This window comes from Antedon bifida, chromosome 7 (genome assembly GCF_963402885.1).
Source record: "Antedon bifida chromosome 7, ecAntBifi1.1, whole genome shotgun sequence".
Lineage (NCBI taxonomy): Eukaryota > Metazoa > Echinodermata > Crinoidea > Comatulida > Antedonidae > Antedon > Antedon bifida.
The window spans coordinates 11,405,763-11,430,115 of NC_136232.1; the positions used below are offsets into that span (position 1 = coordinate 11,405,763).

At 34.4% G+C, this 24,353-nt stretch overlaps 1 protein-coding gene across 1 annotated transcript in view; it reads right to left on the reverse strand.

Moving 5' to 3' along the window:
• LOC144847567 (uncharacterized) overlaps positions 1 to 24,353 on the reverse strand; it is a 52,695-nt gene that overhangs the window by 23,233 nt on the left and 5,109 nt on the right. Inside the window, exons 9-52 of the mRNA XM_078703996.1 lie at positions 23,862 to 24,086; positions 23,203 to 23,476; positions 22,881 to 23,001; positions 22,227 to 22,531; positions 21,870 to 21,954; positions 21,285 to 21,486; positions 20,745 to 20,872; positions 19,771 to 19,893; positions 18,983 to 19,127; positions 18,442 to 18,790; positions 17,833 to 18,050; positions 17,032 to 17,324; positions 16,590 to 16,765; positions 16,043 to 16,199; positions 15,505 to 15,717; positions 15,262 to 15,375; positions 14,750 to 14,881; positions 14,264 to 14,373; positions 13,647 to 13,918; positions 13,270 to 13,451; positions 12,855 to 13,054; positions 11,912 to 12,164; positions 11,330 to 11,464; positions 10,190 to 10,414; positions 9,895 to 10,003; positions 9,609 to 9,736; positions 8,910 to 9,077; positions 8,543 to 8,680; positions 7,994 to 8,217; positions 6,516 to 6,667; positions 6,107 to 6,127; positions 5,790 to 5,950; positions 4,818 to 5,022; positions 4,434 to 4,693; positions 4,102 to 4,296; positions 3,883 to 3,969; positions 3,590 to 3,654; positions 3,114 to 3,320; positions 2,559 to 2,709; positions 2,194 to 2,308; positions 1,853 to 1,951; positions 1,298 to 1,548; positions 736 to 981; positions 184 to 336 (exon numbers count right to left, since the gene is read on the reverse strand). Of these exons, the coding sequence (XP_078560122.1) occupies positions 184 to 336; positions 736 to 981; positions 1,298 to 1,548; positions 1,853 to 1,951; positions 2,194 to 2,308; positions 2,559 to 2,709; positions 3,114 to 3,320; positions 3,590 to 3,654; positions 3,883 to 3,969; positions 4,102 to 4,296; positions 4,434 to 4,693; positions 4,818 to 5,022; positions 5,790 to 5,950; positions 6,107 to 6,127; positions 6,516 to 6,667; positions 7,994 to 8,217; positions 8,543 to 8,680; positions 8,910 to 9,077; positions 9,609 to 9,736; positions 9,895 to 10,003; positions 10,190 to 10,414; positions 11,330 to 11,464; positions 11,912 to 12,164; positions 12,855 to 13,054; positions 13,270 to 13,451; positions 13,647 to 13,918; positions 14,264 to 14,373; positions 14,750 to 14,881; positions 15,262 to 15,375; positions 15,505 to 15,717; positions 16,043 to 16,199; positions 16,590 to 16,765; positions 17,032 to 17,324; positions 17,833 to 18,050; positions 18,442 to 18,790; positions 18,983 to 19,127; positions 19,771 to 19,893; positions 20,745 to 20,872; positions 21,285 to 21,486; positions 21,870 to 21,954; positions 22,227 to 22,531; positions 22,881 to 23,001; positions 23,203 to 23,476; positions 23,862 to 24,086 (7,772 nt within the window). The remainder of the gene's footprint in view (positions 1 to 183; positions 337 to 735; positions 982 to 1,297; positions 1,549 to 1,852; positions 1,952 to 2,193; positions 2,309 to 2,558; positions 2,710 to 3,113; positions 3,321 to 3,589; positions 3,655 to 3,882; positions 3,970 to 4,101; positions 4,297 to 4,433; positions 4,694 to 4,817; positions 5,023 to 5,789; positions 5,951 to 6,106; positions 6,128 to 6,515; positions 6,668 to 7,993; positions 8,218 to 8,542; positions 8,681 to 8,909; positions 9,078 to 9,608; positions 9,737 to 9,894; positions 10,004 to 10,189; positions 10,415 to 11,329; positions 11,465 to 11,911; positions 12,165 to 12,854; positions 13,055 to 13,269; positions 13,452 to 13,646; positions 13,919 to 14,263; positions 14,374 to 14,749; positions 14,882 to 15,261; positions 15,376 to 15,504; positions 15,718 to 16,042; positions 16,200 to 16,589; positions 16,766 to 17,031; positions 17,325 to 17,832; positions 18,051 to 18,441; positions 18,791 to 18,982; positions 19,128 to 19,770; positions 19,894 to 20,744; positions 20,873 to 21,284; positions 21,487 to 21,869; positions 21,955 to 22,226; positions 22,532 to 22,880; positions 23,002 to 23,202; positions 23,477 to 23,861; positions 24,087 to 24,353) is intronic.

The following is a 24,353-nucleotide window of genomic DNA, read 5'->3' on the forward strand; positions in this document are numbered from 1 at the left end:
ATTTATTTCATAAACATTGTACATATAACATATAATAAAAAAACCCTTTATATACAGAACTATACAAAAAAACAAATACAATAACAGTTCTTGTGAAAGAAGCTTCTGGTTGTTCTTGCTACCAATGACAAGTGATCATGTATTTGTTAATCTTTAAATTATGTTTTAAAAAAGTTATGCTACCTTCTTCATTATATTCTCCATGTTTGTTTCTAGCCATTTGAAGTCTGCGGTACGACAAATACGATCAGCAATTATCCTGGTAACCTCATATTTCCACAAGGATATGACCATACTTGGTTCCTCACGGGATTCTTCCGACAGCCTCATAAGTCCCTGCAAACAATATTAAATTCCAGTAACATGACTTATAACATTGATTGGTATTCTCATTAAAAGGTGCAGTGCAATGGTGTGTAAGTGCAACATAGGTAATTGGACCAGTTATTATGGACAGTATGAACTGTCACCTTGCTTATTTTAGTCATTACATTTTTTACATGTATGTATTTGTTTCATCTGGAGGTTCAGACCTAAAGCCAAATTGGCTTAATGCAATCTCCACACACATTTTTTTATCATTTATATCTAAAAAAAGAAAAATGTATGTATTGTATTATATTTATGTGTGAAATAAAATCTGAAACTGAAACTGAAAATACTTTTCTTTAGCCATTCTAGCTGTATTTTTCTTGCTTTATACAACTTGTAAACACAGAGAGAAGAGATCCATACCTGGAATGCCTTGGTAATGTCTCTTAGGGTAAAGATATAATGATATCTCCCTGGCATAGGTGATGGTCTGAGGACATTCTGAATACTGGTGAGGAGTTCGCAGGACCCGTTGACAATGCAGTCATGGAGCTCTTGTGACAGAGACTGCTGGTTGTTCTTGGTCATGTTGCCATCAAGAACGGAGTCAATGATGGCATGGAGAGAATTGTCTTTTGGTTCTGGTAGATAGAAGATGGCGAAATGACGCTGTGGAGTAAACAAACTCTTTTGTCAGATAGCGGAAAGGAGCCAGTAAATGAAGTGGGATGATTGGTTATATACTCAAGTAATGAAATATAGTAGGTTTAATTACATAAATTCTTATAACTGTTTCTGACACAAACACAGGAAACAATTTAATACCTTCAGATTTTCAAGCACAAAAAAATAAAGTAAAATTGTAACATTGTAAAACAAAGAAATGAAACAACCAGGGACAACCACAAAACAAGCAAAAAAGCTTTAAATTCTTGATACAGAAATGTTTTGATTTGATACAAACTAGTCATATTTATAATCTTACCAAAAGTCTAGCAGATATCAGACTGTTGTTGACACTTGGGTATTCATTGGTGGTCATGGACGCAAGGACGTGGAGTCCCTCGATGGTACGCCACTCAAACGGCTTGTGTAGCGTGACCAGTGTCTTGTCGTCCATCAGTTGACGTAGTAACTCATTGCATCGTTGTACACCAAACTCATCAGGCGTGGGTAAACTGATGTCATCTATGAACATCTGAAGTCGCTTGTTGTCTTTGGCTCCATATACAAATCCTAATTTAGAAATTGTGTATATTAGACTCAACCAATTCTTTAGGTATAGTTTCTTTTAAACATACCATCACCAGTGCGCAGGTATTTATAATTTCTATAGGTATATTTATGACAGGCTATGTGTGCATGCCAAAGTTTTCTTTATTACAATATTTGTTATGAATCGCTGTGTAAGTGTAAACTATGTGTTTTTTACACTTTACAAATGTAGTGTAATAATGTTTTATTAAGCCACTCATTGAAAATCTTTTACAATTTTCATTATTTTCCTGAATAACAGTAAAAAAATAAAATCATATCATACCTTGTCTATGCCAAATGTTGTTTTCCACAAACTGTTGTAGCTGACTAGCACTCGATGCTCCGGAAAATACTAGATGCTTACTGATCTGCTGTGGAGGATCTACAAAATAAATAATCATTTAAATTATATAAATATTTTCGTCTGTAAATTTAAATCTACAAAAATCAAGAAAAAATCATTTAAAACATTTAGCCAGGATCTGCCTGGTGGAGATAAATACATGATTAAGAAAACTTCCCCTTCTAGCCATCTCTGCTGATGCCACCCTTGTATGTATAAGTATTGGTTTAAACTAAACCTACTGTACTTAGGGAGTCAATTTTGGTTTAAACAAAACCTACCTAGGGAGTCTATGAAGTCATTGATCATTGAAGTCTTTCCCGATCCTGGAGGTCCGACCAGTATCATGTGAAGATTAGAAAGGTTGGCAAACTCCAAGAGGACTCTTGCACGGATCTGGTGAATAAAGCAAGAAATTAAAATTGTTTAAATAAAGTTAAGTGACTATTTGCAACATAGTGCACTTACTTACTTACATAATGCACTTACTTACTTACATAATGCACTTACTTAGTTACATAATACACTTACTTACTTACTTACAACCACATACTGCAGTAATAGAGATATTAAAATTCACTATAATATCTCTATGCTGCAGTACAGGTGAAAACAGGTGGTAATGTTAAATAAACTTAGTTTATACCGTGTCAACTGTGTCTATGACAAATTCTCCTAGCAAGTCTTGGTTGTCAGTGTAGGCAACTTCAGGTACCCTGGATATCCAGGGGTCCCATTCTCCAGCCTCATCAACATAGTAGTCAAACACAGAGATTTCATGATCATAGTCTGGTAACCTATTAAATAAATATTTTATAAATATCAAACTAAAATTTATAAAGTACAAAATATTTATATCATATAAAAACAGTAGAACCACTATTAAAGACCTTTGGGATCAAACAGTGTTCCCTTAACAGGGGTATCCCATGATATTTGTTCCATACAGTATGTATGTATGTTTTTAAGCTATGGAGAATTTTGTACTCTGTATTCTTTTTTCCAAAATAAAAGATAAAATGAAAAAGGTGTACATGGAAAATATGAAAAAATAAGCCGTAAGTTAAGTACAAACATTATTTCTAACATATAAATACAGTAGAAAGAGAAAGAGAACACCTTTGGGACCAAACAAAGTGTCCTCTGAATAGGGGTGTCACAAAGAAGAAGTTCGTCAGAAAAACAAAAAATATATACATACGCAGAGGTCAATGTTCTCAAAAGGTCACTGAAATTCTTGCGATCAGTACCTTCAAGGAGGCTACCAAATGACCAAATAAGGCAAAAGAGGAACAGCCTCTCAATGTGCAACTCTCCACCAATGGACACGTTGATCTCATTCAACATGGCTGACAGTAACCCTAGACACATCTGGAACATTCCAACCTCACATAGGTACATTCTTGGTCTGAACATTTAGTATACAAAATGCGTTATTAAAACTAAAGTATGATTCATTCATAATGTCTAAAATCATCTTTAACAATTTCTGAAAACAATGATTTTAAATTCAGTACCAAATATAAAGTAATTCTATCAAGATACCATAGTAAAAATAGGACAACACTGCAAAAAGTACGTGAAAGCAATCCCTTTAAAAGGGATCTTAGTACTCCCATTCATTGGTTTATTGTTGCTTTAAAAATACTACAAGACAGAATGTACATCAACTCTTACTTTGTTTCGTAGATGACAAAGTTAACAACCGCATCCATTGTCTTGTTAAAAGCTTTCTGTAAACACTGAAAATAATTAAAAGAAAAAGACTGTGAGACAATGTGAGTAGTGGTCTACTTATTTATTTTTTATTTTCTGTAAATAAGTTACCCTCTCAGTATACTATACTAACCCTACATCTACAAGCTTGTTCTCAGCTATCTTTATATTTCAAGAGTTGTATAATAGAAACATTAAAAATGGCATTAATTGGTTTATTCAGGTAAGTACCCAAGAAGTTGCGATGCACTTACATGGATCTCTTGTTGATTTCTGCCTTCCATCCATGCTTGAGCAATCGGTCGCCAGCCAAGTATATCCTTGTCAAAATACACAATGCCCTGAAATAGGAACATATGACATTAAAACCTCAAAGGCCATTTTAAGTCTAAAATGTGTAGACCCTCTCGAAGTATCTATACAATGACAACATGTTGCAAGTGTAAGTTTAAAAAAAATGAGGATGAACTTACCGCTCTAGAAATAGTTGCCGGTGAAACGGTATTAAGGTCAGTAGTTTCAAAAAGCAATTTAATGTTGTCTGCTAAAAACAACTTGTCTCCGTTCCGCAAATGCAAAACTTTATCACCATCCAACACACTGTTGAAATTATCAGCCCAGCTTGGGGTCAAAGGTCCATCTAGACACAGCCAGGTTGTGCTAACATTCTAGAATAAGAGAAAAAAATTCATTTTTTACAGTAAACTTTAAAGAAAAAGTTTTGAAAACGATATTGAAGTACAACATTGAATTAATGAATGTGATGCTACTGTACATGGTGTTCAACTGACAATAATCTACTCACCCTATTAGCTTTTCGCCAAGCACTTGTAAACACACCATCAACCCAATCGCGATTTTGATTCAGATAACCAAACATTAACGCAAGATCATCAACAACAAGCGGATTTATTCGCTGCAATTTATGACTGACTGGTGAGATTGCGGACGAGCTGCTCCTCGACTGTCGTGATTGGTTGGTTGATGAAATAGTAGACAGACCATCGACTAAAGTTTGTATACAGGTAGATTTGCCTGTTCCTGGTTCCCCTGCCACGATTACAGCTGGAGGAAAATGCAATAATGTATAAGTAAATTTAAATATTTTGCAATGATGAAATAAAATTTATTTGTATCTGATTACAGGGTATGCTTTAATAGTCTAATTGAATTACATTCATTAACATACCATGATTGACTTGTGAGACAGAATACAACTGCATGATCTTATTGACCCATGGCGTGTGTGCTATCAACCCATTCTCTTGGGCCTTGGCGATCATTGCATGTTCTGCGTTGAGGCGTGATCGATGAGAACGGCTAGACTGAGGCAGTGGTGCTTCACCGGTACCAGTGAATATGTCTTTGATGACGTTGCTGAATATATAATTGGACTAAAATAAAGAACAAAATTAAGAATATTTAAATTATGTGAATTAAAATAAACAAAGGCAGAGGAACCAGACTAGATGGCTCATTCCCTCCCTTCTCTTTCAGTACATAGGAGTAGCACTATATTTCAAGATTCCAGATTATTTATTTGTCCATAAACTGGAAATTAGACTTTGGTAATTATACAGATAAAATACATCATTCATTCATTTCATTCATAATGGTATATTTATTAAAATCATCTTCACAGAAAAACTGAATTGTGACAATTTTTTACATTATTAAAAGGTACTTAAAATATTTTAAATGTTTTAAAAAGATAGCATAAAATAACATCAAAAATTGAGAACCACACAATACATCAGTGGAATACACTCATCTTGGCTAGAAATTAACGAGGCAAAAAATTTGCTACAAATTTCATTACGACGTACAAAACATAAAAAGAATAATATAGTGATAAAATAGATAAAAAGTATGCTTAAAAGAAGAGTGTTAAAACTAATTTGTTCTTGAACTATGGAGAATTTTGTACTCTGTATTCTTTTCCGAAATAAAAGATGAAATGAAAACTTTAAAATATTTATAAAATACTATTAATTTACTTTCAGTTATTTTTAAATTGTATATAGTTATTGTGGTCAATGAAGTCTGTTTCACCTCCAACACCATGAAGGTCTTTTGTTGCTGTGTAATGTAATGGGGGTATAACCTGCGACTTGCAGCCTACTGGGCTGAATTGCGTACATGGCTAGCTTTTGTTACTTACATCAGCTTTGAGTCTAGGAGCAATGATATGGTGCAGAGCCTGGGCAACAACTGCATGCTCAGTACGAGCAGCCGCTGTCATTGGGTTCGGCAAGCCTTGCTTACGGTGACCTTGGTTCATACTTAAACCATCCTTCTGACTTCTGATTGTAACACTTGATGCTGAAACGTCGAATACAGAAAAATGTCAACAATAATGTAGTAAGTTGTAACTTTTAATTAATGTGGTTATTTTACCATTATGAAGCACATCAAACAATGTTGATAATAATAATAAAAATGATAATGATGACTTGATTATATTAATAGGATCCTTACCTTGCTTATCGCCAAGTGGTGCTTAAAAGGTGTAGGGTAAGAAAATAAGTACATTAAATAAAATAATAAAATACATGACAAGTGAAAAGTACAAGAAATCAAGAATGCGATCCAATTAACTGACCCCAAAAAATAAATGAAGAGAAAACACCTTGAAGTACACAGAGTGTGGGAACCAAGGAAATCCTGTAGCATACATTACAGTAGGCTCTGAGTGAGAGCAAGCGGTTAAGACAGTGGAACCGCAATTACGTAACCATAACATTGGCAAGGGTTCAAGCCAGTCCAGAGGTTACTAAGTAACACTCATTTATTGGACTCATTTCTGTAGGTATGGTTATTGCCACTCAGTCATAACTCTTTCTCTGTAAAGTCTTGTATGCTAAGTGATTAATAAGTGTATACTTACGCATTAAGCTCTGTGTCTGGGCCAGTGACACTTGGCTACTAGCCCTTGACAGTTCGGCACGTTCCTCTTTTGTCAATTTGCGTCCCATAGATGCAAACTGTACCACTGTTGCTATTGAACCTAACGTGAATAACTGTTGATATTCTTTTGATCTACAGTAGTAATAAGAACGAAAAGAAAAAGCATATTGTAATAAAACACAATTTGTTTGTGCTGCACACATTTTTTTTTAAATTAAAAAATAAATACATTGCCTTTCATTCAGTTAGTTTATGAATAAAACGAACAAACTAAACAATCTATTTCAATGACTTTTAGGTTCAATAGATTATAATTAATACAGTTGACTTGTACAAATAAGAAAATATTTTTACTTGGTGACTAGAATTAATAATTACCCATTACCAGTACATACACAGAAAGAAAAGTTGATCTAAAATAATGATAAATGTATAAATACACTACATGATAATTGTGAATGAAAATTGATTTGTGATGAGGTGGTTATAAATAATGAAGAAAACAACACAAAACCATGCAATCTACAGTCTTCTGAATTCACAAACACAATGTACAAGAAATATATGATGATGGTAGCTAAATGCTTGTCAATGGTGCATGTAAAGTCTGAGATATTTTAGTAGCTCTTTGGAATTGCAAAACAAAATTTCACTTTAGTTGGTTACTAGTATTTTAATTTAGATAAAGCTTGGTTCCCACTAGCGACACAATGCAAGGACGTAACGCAACGTAAGTGATTTGACCAATCACAAGCGATGGATTATTCGAACAGTGGCTTGTCATCAGTTAACTTCTATAGTGGGAACCACGCTTAACCTCAAATGTGTTCAATTTAAAGTGCTCAAGTTTAATTTCATGAGATATTTATCATGATTGATGATGTTAGAAGTAAACTAGACACACAGCAATGACATTCACAAGATCATCAATCATCATCATTACCCTTCAATCATGTGCCATGTTTTAACGGCGTGTAATAACGATGCACATGTAGAACTCAAACTAATATAGTGCTGCTCCTCGGGAGGTCTGTGAGTAAAAGCATGCATGAACAGGGAAACAAAAAGAACAAAAAAAAACATGTATAATATAAAAGCTACTAAAATGAAAAAACAATTATAAGTTTAGAGATTGTTTGGGGTTGAAATAATGAAATAGATAAATTATACAAGGCGCTTCCATTTAAATATCGTTGGGGATTTGGTATTTTTACTTCTTTATTGGAAACCCTGTGGCAAAAAAAAAAAAAACTGGCAAGAAAGAAAACATAGATAATATGTGACTAAATGTGTGCATATGGGTGTACAACAATTTTGTAAAATGGGTGTGCCGGATGTTGGGAGGTGATGACGTACGGTAATATATTATTTGATTGGTGTTTCATTTTTTAAATATTTTATATAGCGATCAAATAATGAAAACAAAAATCATGAAAACTTTCATTTTGTGTTACGTACAATTGTTCCTTGCACTGCTGTATAAGAATCTTGAGTCTATCCGCAAGGATCTTAGGAGCTTTGAAGCCGTAACCTGCACATTTAGCCTTCAGGATCATAGCCACATCAGGAACCGGTAAGGAGATGCTGCGGAACAATGTCTTTACATCGTTTCCGATTGGCCTACTGTTAGCATTGGTGTTGTTGACAGTCATAAACAATGCTGTGTTCTTACTAACAACAATCTAGGAATAGTTGGATGTTTAAAATCAATATTCAATCAATTATTGATTACTACCAATCAATCAATCACTCAAACAGATACTATAATCATTCAATCATTTACTAATTCACTAAATACATTATTTTTTTGTCTTTCATAAATTTGGCAATCAGGAGAATAAGACAAGAGAATATTTTGTTATTAAAATACTACCAAATTAGTTTGACAAAAAAAGTGTGATGTGCTCAAATATGATAGTAATATGACATCATCATGTCCATATATGGGCACATCACATTTTTTTGTAACATAAAGTTTGATAGTGTAGACAGAGTACAGTACTATACCTCTTCACCAGTGGAAACAATACACTTGTTTAAGCCTGACCTTAAGGCTCCTATGATACCTTGACAGTGGTCCATTACCATGGCAACAGCATGCGGCTGGAGAAGCTGGAACTCGTCTAGACATGCCCAACTACCATCCTACAAAAAAAATATTGATGAAAGAACCAATATATAATAAGAAACCTACATAAAATGGACTTTATTTGATACGTAGAATAATAAAACTACTAATGGCATAGAGTAACTCTGCTATGAATGGATGATTAGGTGGGAACACGAACGCTAGTTGATCATACCCAGTACTGTTTTGATCGTACGATTAATAAGGAAAACACCTCACAAAATTATTATAGGTAAACAAACTTACCATGGCCAAGCCTTGCATAATCTTGCCCAAGCTCTGTGGATCACTGTGAGGTGAGCAGGCAAACATAGCCAAGAAGCGGCCTAGGGTTGCTGCTAGGCCCTTGGTTGTCTCTGTCTTGCCAACTCCAGTACCTCCTACCAAAGCACATCCCTTCTGGTTTCTCATGCACTGAAATTACAAATTGTGATGAACAATTCAGAACTGTGTTATACATACGAAGAAGTACCCACTTCTGTGTTGGTACAATGGCCCACAGTTTACTCTTGTGCTAGATGCCAAATATTTAAATACATTCACATCATCAAAGACTACACCAATCCAGGAATGTTAGTAACTAAAAACCGTCCAGTGTACACATCTAGCTCATGTGCACTTTAAAGAACCTAGTACATCTTTCAAGACAAGTAGGGGTTACCCCGGTGCGTTAGTATATCACAGCCACTTATAACTGGGGCCTATGAGAGACCAGTCTTTGACTGAAGAGGTCGCCGCCCAGTATAATAAAATAATAGCAAACAGTATACATAGTATATTACTGTAGTATATTGATATTGCACTCAATCATATCAAATGTCTTCTGTTTCAAGATAACCAAGATAATACATTAAAACTGTATATACTGTACGAAGGGTAACAAAGATATAAAAAATATTGTCAGATAATGCAATGTTTCTCTGACAGCTAATAAAGACATATTACCATAGTCATTGTGATAAAGCATCTCTCTGTAGTAGGAGTGAGAACCAATGATGAACGAGCGCCATAGAACTCACTGCCATATGAATACTTGTTCTCAAGGATGGTAATGTATGGCGAAATCTTTCCATCTATAAAATCAAAACCGATAAAATTAAATTTTGGCAAGTTACCAAAAGTACATAAAGCTGGAGCAAGTACAGACATGAGTCTAAACAGAACAGTTCATACTCCATGTGATATCTATGACAATACTTTTCTTTGTGTAATAAATATGTTAACAAATTACTTGTGAATTCGTGGTAGAATCGTATACATCTTCGCCATTCAAAATCTCCTAGTTCCCTCAATTTGCGACTGACCATGTGATCCAACGTGTCTCGAAGATAATGTGATTGCTGAAAATATTCAAAAAGAATAAAACAACTGATTAAACAATTTATTATGAAGCAATAGAGTACAGGATACAGACACACCTTCTAATATAAAACAATATAACTACTCCACAGTGTATAATATATTACATCAAAAGAATATAAAACATAGCAGCCATTGGTTGAATTAAGAAAAAGAAATTTTCTTACAGCAATCAAACTTTCCAATCGTTGTCGATGAAGGAACGTCATGCATTCATCTGAGTTCTTCCACATTCCACGTGACAAAACAGCTGAGAGTCTTGACATGTTGGTTATAAACTTCTTGTATGTGTTGGGGATGGCTTTACGGTCGTTACGAATCTCTCCAATACCCACTTCACACTCTTTTGTCCAATACATTAGCATGCCAAGACGGGCGACTTGACCTGGGTACTATGAAGGCAATATATAGATAGATAATATATCAAATATTTCTGTACCATCATTTGTTAATTTAAGTAGAGCTTTTAAATTTACTTCTGCACTAGCCATGTTGAATTACCACCTTTAATTCCACATAAGAGTTAGTTGGAACTTAAACGGAGGTAGAATTGAACATATAACAATGGTATTGGAAAACAATGTAAAGCATTAAAGGTGGGTTCCGGGAATACAATTTATAACCTATTACTTGTAATATTGTATCATGAGAGGTTGAAATTGTAATTGGCAAAATGAATGTGAATGCCCAATGGAAGAACAAGGCTGTCAAACTTTGCCCAGCTAGGTAATTGGTGGTATTATCAAATTACACAATGGAAAAGGATAGGCCATTTTGTGTGTGGACCAACTTTACACCACTTGAATAAACATTGTACAACCAGACAAAACACAATGATATTATTACATTTTGTGATAATTGTCCAGTATAACAATGTTGAAATGACAGGGAATGTTTTAAAAGGCTAGTGAGAAGAAATGGATATAATTTGAGCAAAGGTAGGAGGCTCATTCTAGCAAGGCTTTAGACTAGCTAAGTTAAGCCCAGCCTAGCCAAGGCATGTTTAGCATCAGTAGAGGTATCATAAACAGGAAATGCCAAGAAGCTCATGAATATTAATGACCTCCATAGAAATTCCCTAACCAATACAAAAATGATTTAAGCCTGAAACAAGACAAATTATCAAAGTATTATATTTTTTTTTAAAAATCAGGTTATATTGGTAAATTTTACTTTGAGCATTTATTTTCCTTTCATCAACATTAGTTGACAAGGTGATTCAAAGTTAGAAATTTAATTATTGGCTCCCACCTTTAAAGGAATATTATAAACGTACTATTAAAGAGAAATAATTAGGCATAACTAACCTTTAGAGCCAAGTCTTCCACAGCAATACCAGCTTCAACATCTTCTATCATGTTGCAGACCAAGGTGTAGATTGTAACACCAATGGAATCCTTTAACTCTTTCAACCATACCTCAACTCCATCAGACAGAGTAACCTTGGTAGTAATTGTGACAAAATGAACAAATATTATAAATTTAGCACAAAACATCCAGAACAAGACCACCACTCACATACATTGATGTTCTAGAGACGGATACTGGTATGCAGATAGAAGTCACAATGGCAGTTACGGAAGAATCTAGTCATATACAGTAAGTTCGGGTATTTCCTCAGCATAAGTTGAATTTTTTTGTTATTTTGTTTGGTTAATTAGGATTAATTTCATGGCTTAAATCTTTTCTATCAACGATGCTTTCAATATACTGTATTTTGAAGTCATTACCAACAAAATGTTTGTTGATGCCATATATTTCTATTTTGGAAATAGGCTAGAACATTTATTATGTCCCGGATTAAAGTAAGTAAGTAAATCCAGAATATTATTATAGAAACAAACATTTGAAATCTGCTTTATAACAGCTGTGCTAACTGATCCACTCACCTCATTCTGTAATGATAAAGTTTCTCCGTCTTTTGAAACAACTGCTACAGCATGATACTGTACTCCTTCACCTTCTTGGCTAAGTCTACCAGCTGCTGCTGAGCCCATACCGTTTGTACCGTTCAGCAGATGAGCTGGGGAAGGTTCACGGGAATGGTGGTAAGGGGTGCGACGAGGTGACGTTGCACTGCTTGACAAATTTGGTATTAAGGCTTTCTCCAGTTTAATGTCATACACATGATTGAAAATGCATCTGGGAATATAAGAACAATTGTGAAATAAAGATTTTAACATTAACTGTAATTCCTCCCCTATTTTTTTTGTTAAAACCTGTTTAATGAGGGTAACTCAAAACAGCAAAAGCTGACATACATGAGAACATATATAAATATAAACATATATTTATATAGATGCGTTGAGGCTGTAAAAGTGCTCAATTGGAATCAAGAGCGAATATATATTTTTATAAAGTAGGTGGAACACGGACGTCTATTACATGGTGTTTCACGTTAAACGATCTTCAGATAGACTGAACAATACCGTATCTCGAGATGTTATAAGGCTTCAGTCAGGTGGTAGGTAAATTTTCTTGTTATGGCAACATTTTGAAATCAGTTCAGACCTTTTGTTTAACAAATTTGTTTTGTTTGCATTTAAAATACACAGCTTTTCATCGAGACAAAGACTACAAAGCCCATAAGCGGCGTTCTTAGTGGAGGAATATTTAATTACTTTCCATTTAATTGTAAACATCACATCATTATTTTTTAAAGACCATACGTACTTTGAGAGCTCGGATTCTTTATTGTTTCTTTTTTGAAAGATTTCTTATGATTGTTAAACCTAGTTTTAAACTGACCACTCGTCATAAACATAAGTATAAACATAAGTATTACAAAAAAATAATCTCAAAAGAAGAAAAATGATGCCTTCATGAATTTACCTAAGATGCGGCTTGACGGACTCTAGATCATTAGGTCTGCTAAGAACCGCTAGTAACACAGGATCTGACATGAAGTAGAAACGGGGAAATGCTTTCCTTTTGTTGTCAAGGTAACCAACGAGCGACTTGAAACAGATCTCAAGTTCTTCAAAGATATGTCGCAGGACAACACCTTTAGGTACATCGCCGCCATACGTACACTGAGTATCAAAACAATTATGATTAGAAAGAAAATATATATAGTGTGCAGTTATTAAAAAATAAAGCTCTGTCTACACTATCAAACTAGTTTGACAAAAAAAAGTGTGATGTTCCCAAATATGGTAGTGATATGCCCAAATATGGTAGGGATATGTTCATATATAGGCACATTTTTATTTATAAGTCTGTATATAAATAAGTCTATAGCTCTTACTTGTAAAACATTCCTAGTGTCATACGCTCGCTTCATAATCTTGGTCCAACTTTTGTCAATACGATTAAACCTCTTTGCCTCCTGAGGGAGCTCTTTAGCGGTCTTCGGTACGCTGAACACAGCCTCTAAGTATAACCAAAGATCCTGTACTTCTAGCCATTGCTCTAAAACCTCCGCAACACCTAAGATGCAGAATAAAGTATAAAATCAAAAAACGCTGTACACTATTAAACTACTTTATCTTAGATATTACCTTCAGTTGGAAACCAAACATATTTTCTACATTTTCAGGTTTTAGCATAAGAACATACTCAGATGTTCTCTCCAGTTGGATGCCAACAATTTGTTGGTTTAAGCATACAAACATACATACATACCTTTAAGTTTTTCAGCCCAGCTAGCTGCTTCTTCTCTAAGTGGGCCGATATGTCGTGATGTAAGCATGTTAGCTAGCAGAGCTTGAGCATCTTCTAGTTGTTCAAGCAAGTGTTCAGAGTTGTCCTTCTCAAGGTAGATAGGGCCTCTATTCTTGTAGTTCTTGAACATAAGTACCTGCTCAGTCCATTCTTCCTCAGTGATACGTAACTTTACTTCTAACTCAAGTTCCTTACTGGCACAGTGACAGATTTCTTCAATCTCTCCCTGATTTCTATAACAAGGTATAACTTGCTATATAAGCATTGTGCAATTTTACTAAAACAACTAAAGTGACTTGGATCTCAATATAATACAGTCAACTCTCCCAATATAGGACACCTTTGGGCAGTGTAATATGTCTGGTTTTCTGAAAAGTCTGGTATTGGGAATGTGTTTTTATGGTGACAAAAGAATTTGGGACCTTTTGGACCTTGAGAAAAGTCTGGTTTTGGTAGAGTTGACTGTACCTCAGAGTTCAAAGCTGTAGGCATCTAAAAGCACAGTTACCTAAAAACATTACAATGATAAACTACAGACTTTAGTTTAAATGTTGAAAGTACTTAACACAAGAACTTACTGCATGAGTCCAATATCCAAGATGTGACTTAGTTTGAACACATTTGCTTCTAGTTGGAATGAGCTGCCGGTCACTGACATAACTTGTAACCAATGGCGGTTTCTTATTTCCTACAACAAATAAAGGGTATTAAAAACATTATTAGTATTATATGACAATAGATTTATTTGTATGCATCTAGTTGTCAATTGTTATCATGGCTCTAATATATTTTCACATTTACAGTGACCCTCACCTCTTAAAATGTGTGAAGAACGAGTGCGGATAACTAATAATTTTATTCCTATTGTGTTTAATTAGACTTAAGCTCTGTCTACACTATCAAACTTCATGTGAAAAAAAATGATGTGCCCATATATGGACACGATGATGTCATATCGCTACCATATTTGGCCCACATCACACTTTTTTCACACTAGTTTGATAGTATAGACAGAGATTTAGTGCTGTGAAGAAGTCTTAATAATTGTATATCATTTGCATTACCTTTGATGCCAGTTTGTGTAGAATAGGAAATACATCAAGATAAAACTGAATAGAATTCTTCATTTCATTGTAAGCATCCCAATCTTTTAACTTCTCAGGTAAATTCTGACATTCTGCCCAATAACCTTCAACCTAGAACAAGCAAAATTAATTGCACTTGTGGATACAAATGTGCATCTAGCATGAATGCATCTAAAATGTGCTTAAATTTGTAAGGAGGAAGAGAAGGGGTAGTTAGCCCAGGCCCACAAAATATAGGACATTAAGTTAAGTTCAACACTTTATTTTACAATATTTAAGGCCTGGGTGCTCTTTATTTCAAATACAGGAACTTACACTCTAACTGCACATGATACAAATACCAAAATGCAAAGCTTAACTGAAAAATCAGTTGAGCCTTTTCTTTTCAAACATGTATTTCAGTTTAATTTACGGAAAACTGAGATGAATAAATGTGGCTTTATTATTAGTTGATTATGAAATAATAGATTAATGATATTTAAATTGTTTACCGTGAGTGTTGCATTAGGCAGGTCAGCTTCAGCCCACAGACGATCTCTAAACTCAGCATCAAAGGCGATGAACTTCTGGAACAATCCATACAGCAAGCCAAGAAGGTCAAGTTCCTACAATTCAATTTATTAATGCAATTTAGTCAAATTTAAATTAATAATATAAATATCTGTTTTTTTCTATAACTTTTAAGTCTATAGTAAAGACCATAAGTCTTTGATAATAAAAAAATAAAACCTTACTTCTCCCGTTTTATCCAGCTCAGGAAACGGCTTACAATTGATACCAAAGAGTCTGGATACAGAGTCTAGGGTCTTTCTTTTTGAATCATAGAGTTTGTAAATCTCTAGGAACTCATGCAGTCTAGAGACTGCCTCAGCTGGCTGCACACCTGGCATTGCAGGGCCTTGAGAATCAAAACTGTTACGGAATTGGATCACTTCAACAACAAACAACTAAAAAAAAAATGTATTATTTCATTTTGTTACTTTTAATTTCTTTTTTTTATTTTGGTAGGATAGGATGCCTTATTCACTCAAGCTCCCGTGAATACTGTTCCTGCAAGCTCTCATATGGCAGCTTCAAAGTGCTGGAGAACAGAGCGGTGTAAATGGTTCTTCTGCTTTTCTTCATTTAAAGTGCTTAGAAACATTGTATTAGGCACTAAGACTACCATTATTATTATTATTATTTAGCAGTATAGCAGTAATATTTCAAAAGATGCTTGGGTGTTGGGAGTTGCCTCTCTAGTTGCCTACTCTATGGGGTTTATTCACTTACCTTGACTTGCTTATCAAGCTCTTGTTCAAATGCTCCACGTCTTTCTTTCAATAACTTGACTCGACAACTTTCAGCAAGATCAATCACGTCCTGCCATCTGTCACGAAGAGCATTTACTTCTTCGACTTCGCTTCTTGGAAGACGCAAATTATAGCTCCTACATCAAATAAGAAAGTCGTATTAAACTATCTATAATATTAGTATAGTTAAAGAAAGTTCAGAAATGAGATCTGTTGGATTCGATGGCTCAGTCCATCATTGCACATATATACAGATATTGCAGAGATCGAACAATTAAATGCTCTTGTACATTTCAAAGAGAAAACATAGCTGGGGAGATCGGACATTCAGTACTGCTGAGCCTAGGCTCTGGAATAATCTGCCTTTACATATTAAGAAATGGACATCTTTGGACAGTTTTAAGACACTTCTAAAAATTCACATTTTCTGATTTTTCTTATTGACAGCGCTATGAGTGTGATCGGTAGAAGAGCGCTTTAAAAACGATTGATTGAGTTAAAATATCGGATAAGGAATTACTGCTTACCTTAAATCGGTGTACATAGTCTCAATTGGTAGATATATTGCATCTATTTTGTTTTCCATGTCCCTCACTTCTTCCAATAAGTTAAGAGCACCATTTAGCTGATCAAGTGTTTTAACCTCGGATGACAGACGAGTAACTATGTTCATTCGGTACATTAGAGCTTGGTCGAGTCGGCGCTGAAAAAGTATATAAAATAATAAATAAAAAATAATAAAATTTAAAATACAAATATATGGATCAGCAAAAAGGCAGAAGGCAGAGTTTATCGCCTATACCCCAGATGGGGCCAAGGCTTATATAAGTAGTAAGTAATGTAGAATGTATAATTGTGTTAAAACTTTAAAAGAACACAATATATATCAAATATATCAAATGAAATCAATACTATATTGTTCCCATAAATGGACATGATGATGTCATATCACTACCATATTACACTAACCTTAGCCTCTTCATGCAAGCTCTGAGCATAGAGACTTTTCCACTGCACAGCAAAACCATACAATGCATCCTTGATAGGACTTGTCTGCAGACAGATTGACCCAACAGGCAGCACCTTGGGTATAGCTTGAATCTTGTCCTCAATGTGTAGAAGCCGCTCCACCTCTCGCTGTATGGCATGCATTCCAGGGTCATTGTTGATGAATTCATAGTATGTCCCGTGCATGTTGTCTTGCCATAGGAAGTCATAGAAGCGAAAGTGTAAAACATGGTTGTCTATTATTTTCTGTAGATCTGTAAAAAAGTGAATTTCCTAAAGCTTTAAAGTCTTTGTCAAAAAATTACTTTTTTAAAGGTAATCTGTGTGGGCAAATTAATTACTACAAAAAAATTAATTAATTAATGAAAGGGTACTATAGTTTTGTTATCATACGTATAGATCTATATAAAACAATTTTTATAAACAAGTTTTAAAGTCCTTGTTTTAAACGTATTCTGTGTGTGCAAATTAATTACTATAAAATAAACGAGTAAAATATTTAAAAATAAATCAAATTAAAGAAAGAGTACTATAGTTTTGTTATCATACGTATAAATCTATTTATTATTAATCTAATTTACAAATTTTACATTTTATGGCAGCCAAGATCTCAAGAAACTAATGTTTCTCCCAATTGTCACTACCAGATGAGATCATCTCTGTATCTAGTGCAAAGTCATTCAAAGAAAAAAGGAGGATCCTACTCTAAGGAATGAATGGTCAATTATCAAGTAAGTATCAAAATAAAAAGAAATATCATACCATTCACCACGCTATTAAGATGATGCATAACGGTGATGACAACAGGCTCTTGACCTATGACCTCATCAAATGAACTTTCATTTTCACCGGCCCACCAGGTCAATCCTTCTGAGCACTTCAAGATGGCCCTACCAATCTCAACTAAGGCAGTACACACTGAATCCAGCCCTGGCTCAATGACAATGTTTGGAATGGCAAATTTTACTTCTACCTCAAATCTGAAATTAAATTAAATATTTTGTATTTTATTAACACAAATTTTACATTAACAGACAAATAGCTTGGGAATGGCAATAGAGACCAACGGCTTCTTTAGCCAATTGCACATGCCACTCCAACAAAAATGCCAAAACATACAAAAAACTAATTAACTAATAAATATAATACATTTATATGGTTCTAAAATGATTGTTTCAAATATCTTTAAAATGTGGTGGTTAAATTGCGCTAAAAAGAAAGTGTTTCTCTTAGCCCAAGTGTGAATGGCGAATACAATTATTGGGTGTAAAAGTAACTGTACTGCCAACATGGCGTGTCTCTCTAGATTGATAGCTGTAACAAATAAGACTCTTTATTTTTGTTATTAGTAATTCATTAAAACAGGCTTACTGCAAGTAGGTTCTTTCCGGGGTCTTCTCTGCTGTCCACGACAGATTTGACAGGTACGACAACGATGTTGATGCTCTGCTTGAGTTTTCTTCCAAACTCACATCGCTACGTCTACTTGTAGCTGTACCAACTCTACTACGATGTTTGCTCCCTGTGACTGGACTTGGACTAAGAGTTAGGTTGCTAGCCTCTGTGATGGTTTCAAGACGAGGCGTGGCTTGTTCTGTGTTGGCTAGTTCACTCATGACATGCTCCATGACTCCTTCACAGCCGGATGCTTCTGCGAGAGTTACAAGACTTCGGCAGACGGAGGACAACACAGCTTCATAGACATGTTCAGAGTATAATGCTATGGGATATAAAAACACAACAAAATATACAAATGTATACACAGCAATGAACATATCTTTTAGTATATTGTTGAAGAAAAGATGCTAGAATTGAACAAGACCTGGAAGCCTTTGTCTATTGTGTATAGTAACAGGATGTGTTGCACCGTTTTTACAGCACCAGTCATTTTAAGTTGAGCATTAAAACATACCTAGCATGTTACCAATAGGCAAATCATAGTCGGTGTTATCTGGTGATGCTGTCTCGGCCATCTGAGAAACCACTTTACCCTTTCGGCCAGAAAAGTGCTTCAAACTAGGAGATGACCTGGTGCTGGAATTGGCAGATGAAACTCGCTGCAAAGAAAGATGCTAGTATTACAAAGTATATTCATTTAAAGATGTATTGTCCCCCTGAAAAAATAATTTTTAACAACATTTTTTTGTAATATGCCATATTAATGTACTTTGACCAAAAATTGGATCGAAAAAAAATGTATTTACCTGAAAAAAATGTAATTTAAAGCAAAAAATGGCCAAATTGGCTGCCAGCCAGTTGGTTTTTGGTTGAATTTAACCATTTATTTAGTAAATTTTTAGGTGAAAACATTATTTTTTTTCATTCTTTTTTCTATGGAAGTGATTAACTTTATTAAAACTACAAAATAACATATTCAAAGTCTGATTTAATTAATCTTCATTTTTCATGTTTTTGGGGGACAATACATCTTTAACTTTAAATTGGTTAGACACTCCTATAAGAGGCAACTCTTGTACAATTGGCTATGCTATGCATCCATGTTGGATGGATCTGGATCGTAACAAGTTTGACAAAAACACAAGTACAAGATACACTTAAAGATAAACAAACTCTCCCAAAACCAATTCTTGAGGTCAAAATATCATTCATTCATTCAAATAAAAGACATAGTAGGACAGCCCAAAGGTATTGGGTATTGGATGAGACGGTATATATAACTGTATGTATTTCTGTACTTACCTCTCCCACTAGGATATGAATAATTTCATAAACAGCAATCTCAATATCTGAAACATATTCATGTAGAAGTTTCTTTCTTTCATTCACCGATTCTAGCATTTTCTCTGTGAATGTACCTGGAGGCTTCATAGAAAAACAAAAACGTTTTTAATTCTACCAAATAAGGTTTTCTTTGTGACATTCTTTTCGCCTGCTGTTTTCTTTTTTTTTTAAATACCAATATGAAGTTTAATTTACAGTTTTTCTATCAATCTTAATAAGGGTGACTTTGTTCACTGTTGGATGATATTAAAATAACATTTTAAAATGAAATTTTGGATGGATATAACTTTTTTTCTTTTAAAATTATAATGGCCAATTTAGCAGATGTATTTTAACTTACTGTAAGACTTTAAAAAATGACTTGAAATATTATTTTAATAATCAATTTTATACAGTATGCTTTTATATGCTATGTTTTATTGTTTTACTGGTTTAATATTTTATTGTTTGTATGTATGTATATAATGGACCCCAATGGAAATAAGCTGGAATGATATTTACCGGCTTTTTGGGTTATCCATGGAAGACTACCGTATGTTTTAATTGTTCTTGTTTACGAATTGTAATGTATATTTGTGTACTTCCGAATAAATTCAAATCAAATCAAAAAGCCAATAGTCATATAGGAGCAAGTATTTTAGGCTTTGATAAGTTTAATACCAATTTCAAAGAAGCTTTGCATCAGAGAGCTAAATGTAATTGTGATTGCCCTGCTCTGACGTAATTGTAGTACATTTTGCAGGGCCATAGCCACCAGTTGGTAGGTAAGGTTTCAACATGACCACTTTTTTCACAGAGGCCTTTGGCAACCCAGTGGCTTGAACAGAGATTGCTTCCTTTTCTTGCAAAAACCGGACCACTTTATAACTTGTGGCTACATCACTGTTTTAGGCCTTCTTATCAACATCATCACCCTTGTTGAATTGACTTACCCATGAGTGAGCAAAAGCAGCATCAATATTGAAGAGGAATAACTTGCTGATGTCCTGTAGCTTTGCTTGTATTGTGTTCTTGGTTATGTTGTTTATAGCATCTACTGTAGTCTTCAACTTTATAATAGCTAGATTGATAAAAACACACATTATACATCGTGATCAATAACTGTACTCAATTTACAATTAAACTGAACATGAAAATACAACTATGAAATCATCTGTGTGCAAGTTGTGTTGCTCACATGATTGTTAATTTCTGGTAATGTGAAGTGGATGACATTGTAAAACTTTCTGTTCCAAGGAAATGGAACTACATAATTATGGCATGCTAATTCTTTGTTGACATGAAGGGTGAAATTGAGATATCTTTCCTCACTCGAATCCTTGACAGATTCTAGGTCCGATTCGAGCTCTACCTACACTATCAAACTAGTTTCACAAAAAAAGTGTTTTGTCACATAAAGTTTGATAGTGTAGACAGAGCTTTAGGTTATCCGAAATCAAAAGCTCCCTATTAAAGCTTAACAAGTCTCTCACCTGTACGAACTTGATGTAGAAAAGCATCGATATTCATTGAATTCCACGCTAGGGTGGTAAGGCCAGGTTGCAGTGCCTGGATTACACTATTGGTATGAGGCTTGAAGAGGCTTTCCAGTGGTTCTGGGATCATGGCAGACACTTCATTGAGTTCACTCAGACATTGTAGAAGATGGTTCTGATAGCTCTTGAAGCGATGCTCCTGCGATGTTACAAAAGAATTTTAATTCAATTCCATTATTTATTTCATCAAGCACTCTGGCTTGACAATTGCCTTGTTTGTCACGTATATATAAAAATATAAAATGTGGGTAAAATACAGACAATACGACACCAAAATTAGTAATATGTTTAGTATTTTTATACACACACAATGGAAGAATTATTCACTCTTTCAATAATAAAATAAAATTAAAAAATAAATTATCATTCTTTCACTAAAGTAAACATCCTGTTAATTTATATCGTTCAAATCTTACAAAGTTTAAATCATATTGGTGTATCAACAATACAGCGCTTAGAGGTTTCACAACATTAGGCGCTATATAAATCCAGGATGTTATTAACAATAACATTTAAACAAACCTGCTTAGCAACGAGCAAGGCAGATTCTGGTACATTGATACCAAGTCGGCTCATCCATCGACATTCTTGCATCATTTGAAGCACTCTATGACCAGATATAAAAAAAACATGTGTAGAAATTTGAACATCCATGAAACATAATTATCATGCTGTTTACAAAGCTCCAAATATAGGCCTATTGTTGTCTGAAATTACTTTTTCCACAACACACAAATACATTAGTTGAGAGAAACTACTGTAGGAAATAATAACTAGTAACTTTAACTTTTATTCACATATGGTAAAAAAATATATGTACATATAAAATATATGAAAAGGAGCCACTTTTGTTTACAGAAAGTTAAATGCCAAACTAACCTTTCATCAGCGTTAACCACAATGCATCTTGTTTCTGGATGTACCACGAGCAGTGTCGCTTTCAACCCCGCTTTAGCCGGTTCAAGCTGCGTCTTCCAATGACTCAACCAAAGGCTTTCAAACGTAACGAGTGCAGTAGCGATACGGTTGTAGAACTTGACAATGCGTGAGAACTCCTTCATAGTCATTATGGCTTTGTTGTCACGGAAGATTTTCATTGGTTCCTCGATGCGATATAAAAGCTGACGAGACCACTGAATAGCGCCAGCTACAGGTGGGGCATTCCGCATTTTGATTGGCTCATCCTGAATTTATAACAAACATGTGATATAATGTATAATTCTATAGGAGTATTGTATGATGATATATCAACATTTTGTATTTGTCATTATTTGTACAAATTAAATAATTTTATAGTTATTTTGAATTTATGGAACTTTTTTTTATATCTTTTATAAATTATAGTAGTTTTTTTATAATTTTATTTTATGAAAATGTATTTTTGTACTGTACGAGGGCCCCAATGATCAGCTTTGCTGGATGGGCTACCCTCATGAAACATAGTTTCAATAGTTCAATAAAAATAAATGGTTCAATGCGGGTATTCTGTTTCTACAGTTCCTGCAGTACATTGAAATTATATATTTTTCTTACCTTGTACTTCTCATAGATTTCCTTAACTTCTTCTAGGTCTGTTTCAAAAGCTGTGAACATATCCATGTACTTTTCAGTAACGGTGTACTTTACACCTTGACGATGCATTACAGGAGAAAACCTAAATTTAAATAGAATGATACATAACTGGTAGTGAGAAATTTCTTTCTGGCTTTCTAGCATTTAGCTTATTTCATTCATTCCATTGATACCCACAACATTGCCCTTTGATAGTAATCTATCAGTCAGATATGTTTAACATACTTATGGCCTACTCCGTGTTTATTCTTGGACACACAGCCATACAGACCACATACAGTACCTTGTCAGGATATCCAAAGATTGATGTGTTTTCATTTTTCTGAGGAAGACAGCGTGAAGGTAGGCACACATGTAAGCCTCTATTTGCTGCACAGTCGCTTGGAATTCTAGATACACTTCACTATATCGATCCTTCTCTTTGCCTTCTACGTCCAGCATAATCTCTGTCGTGATGTTCGTGGAAAGAAGCGACTTCATACTCGTCACATGGTCGCGGACGATTGACGATATGCTGGGTCCTTCATCGTCTGGGTCATCAATGTTGAAAAGTTTTCCTTAGAAATGAAAATGTCATTTAGTGATAGGAACAATACACAACTGACAACAATATAACACATTTTTTCGCTGGGTTCAAAGATCAGAGAATTGCTCTTAAAAATTTACACAAACCATCTGTAGCAATTGGAAAGCCATGTTATTGAATCAAAATTGATAAACCAATTTATAAATGGACTGGAAAATTATTATTATGTCTGACCTACGCTGGAAGTTCACTCTATATGTTAGACAAGTTAGGAGAAAAGTTTTAAGAGGGACACACAAGCTTCATACGTCTCTAATTCAAGGTAGATCAAGTATGTAGATAAACTTATTAGGGACACACATGCTGCAGAACCATAATTCAAGGTACAGTAGATCATTATAGGTAGATAGACTTACTTAACAGAAGTACATCTTGAATAGATAAACCAGATTTTGTTGACGTAACAGCTAGTTCATGCACCTCATCAGCGTTAGTTACCATCTCATTGGTACCAACTCCATGTTCTCCTTCATCCTCATCAGCTCCTTCCTCCTCTTCCTCTTCTACTACAGATGTCAGTATGTTGTGGGTATGCAGTCCTCTCAGAGGACTGACGGATGGGTTCGAGTCATATGATGTCACTAAATAAATGTCATTTACGATAACATTAGTAATTGTGTTTGTTACAGTAGTTTTTTATTTATCTGTTAATATAATTTCTATGTATATTTTATGTGTAAACGACAATAAACGGAAATAATGAATGGATACAATTAAAGCACATATATAATTAAATAAATCTATCTCCTTCCAAAGATAATTTTGTTGACATAACCTTGATAAAGTTGTTTTTTCATTCCTTAAATAAGAAATCTTTTTTCACAAAAATAAAGAACAGGTGTTTGAAA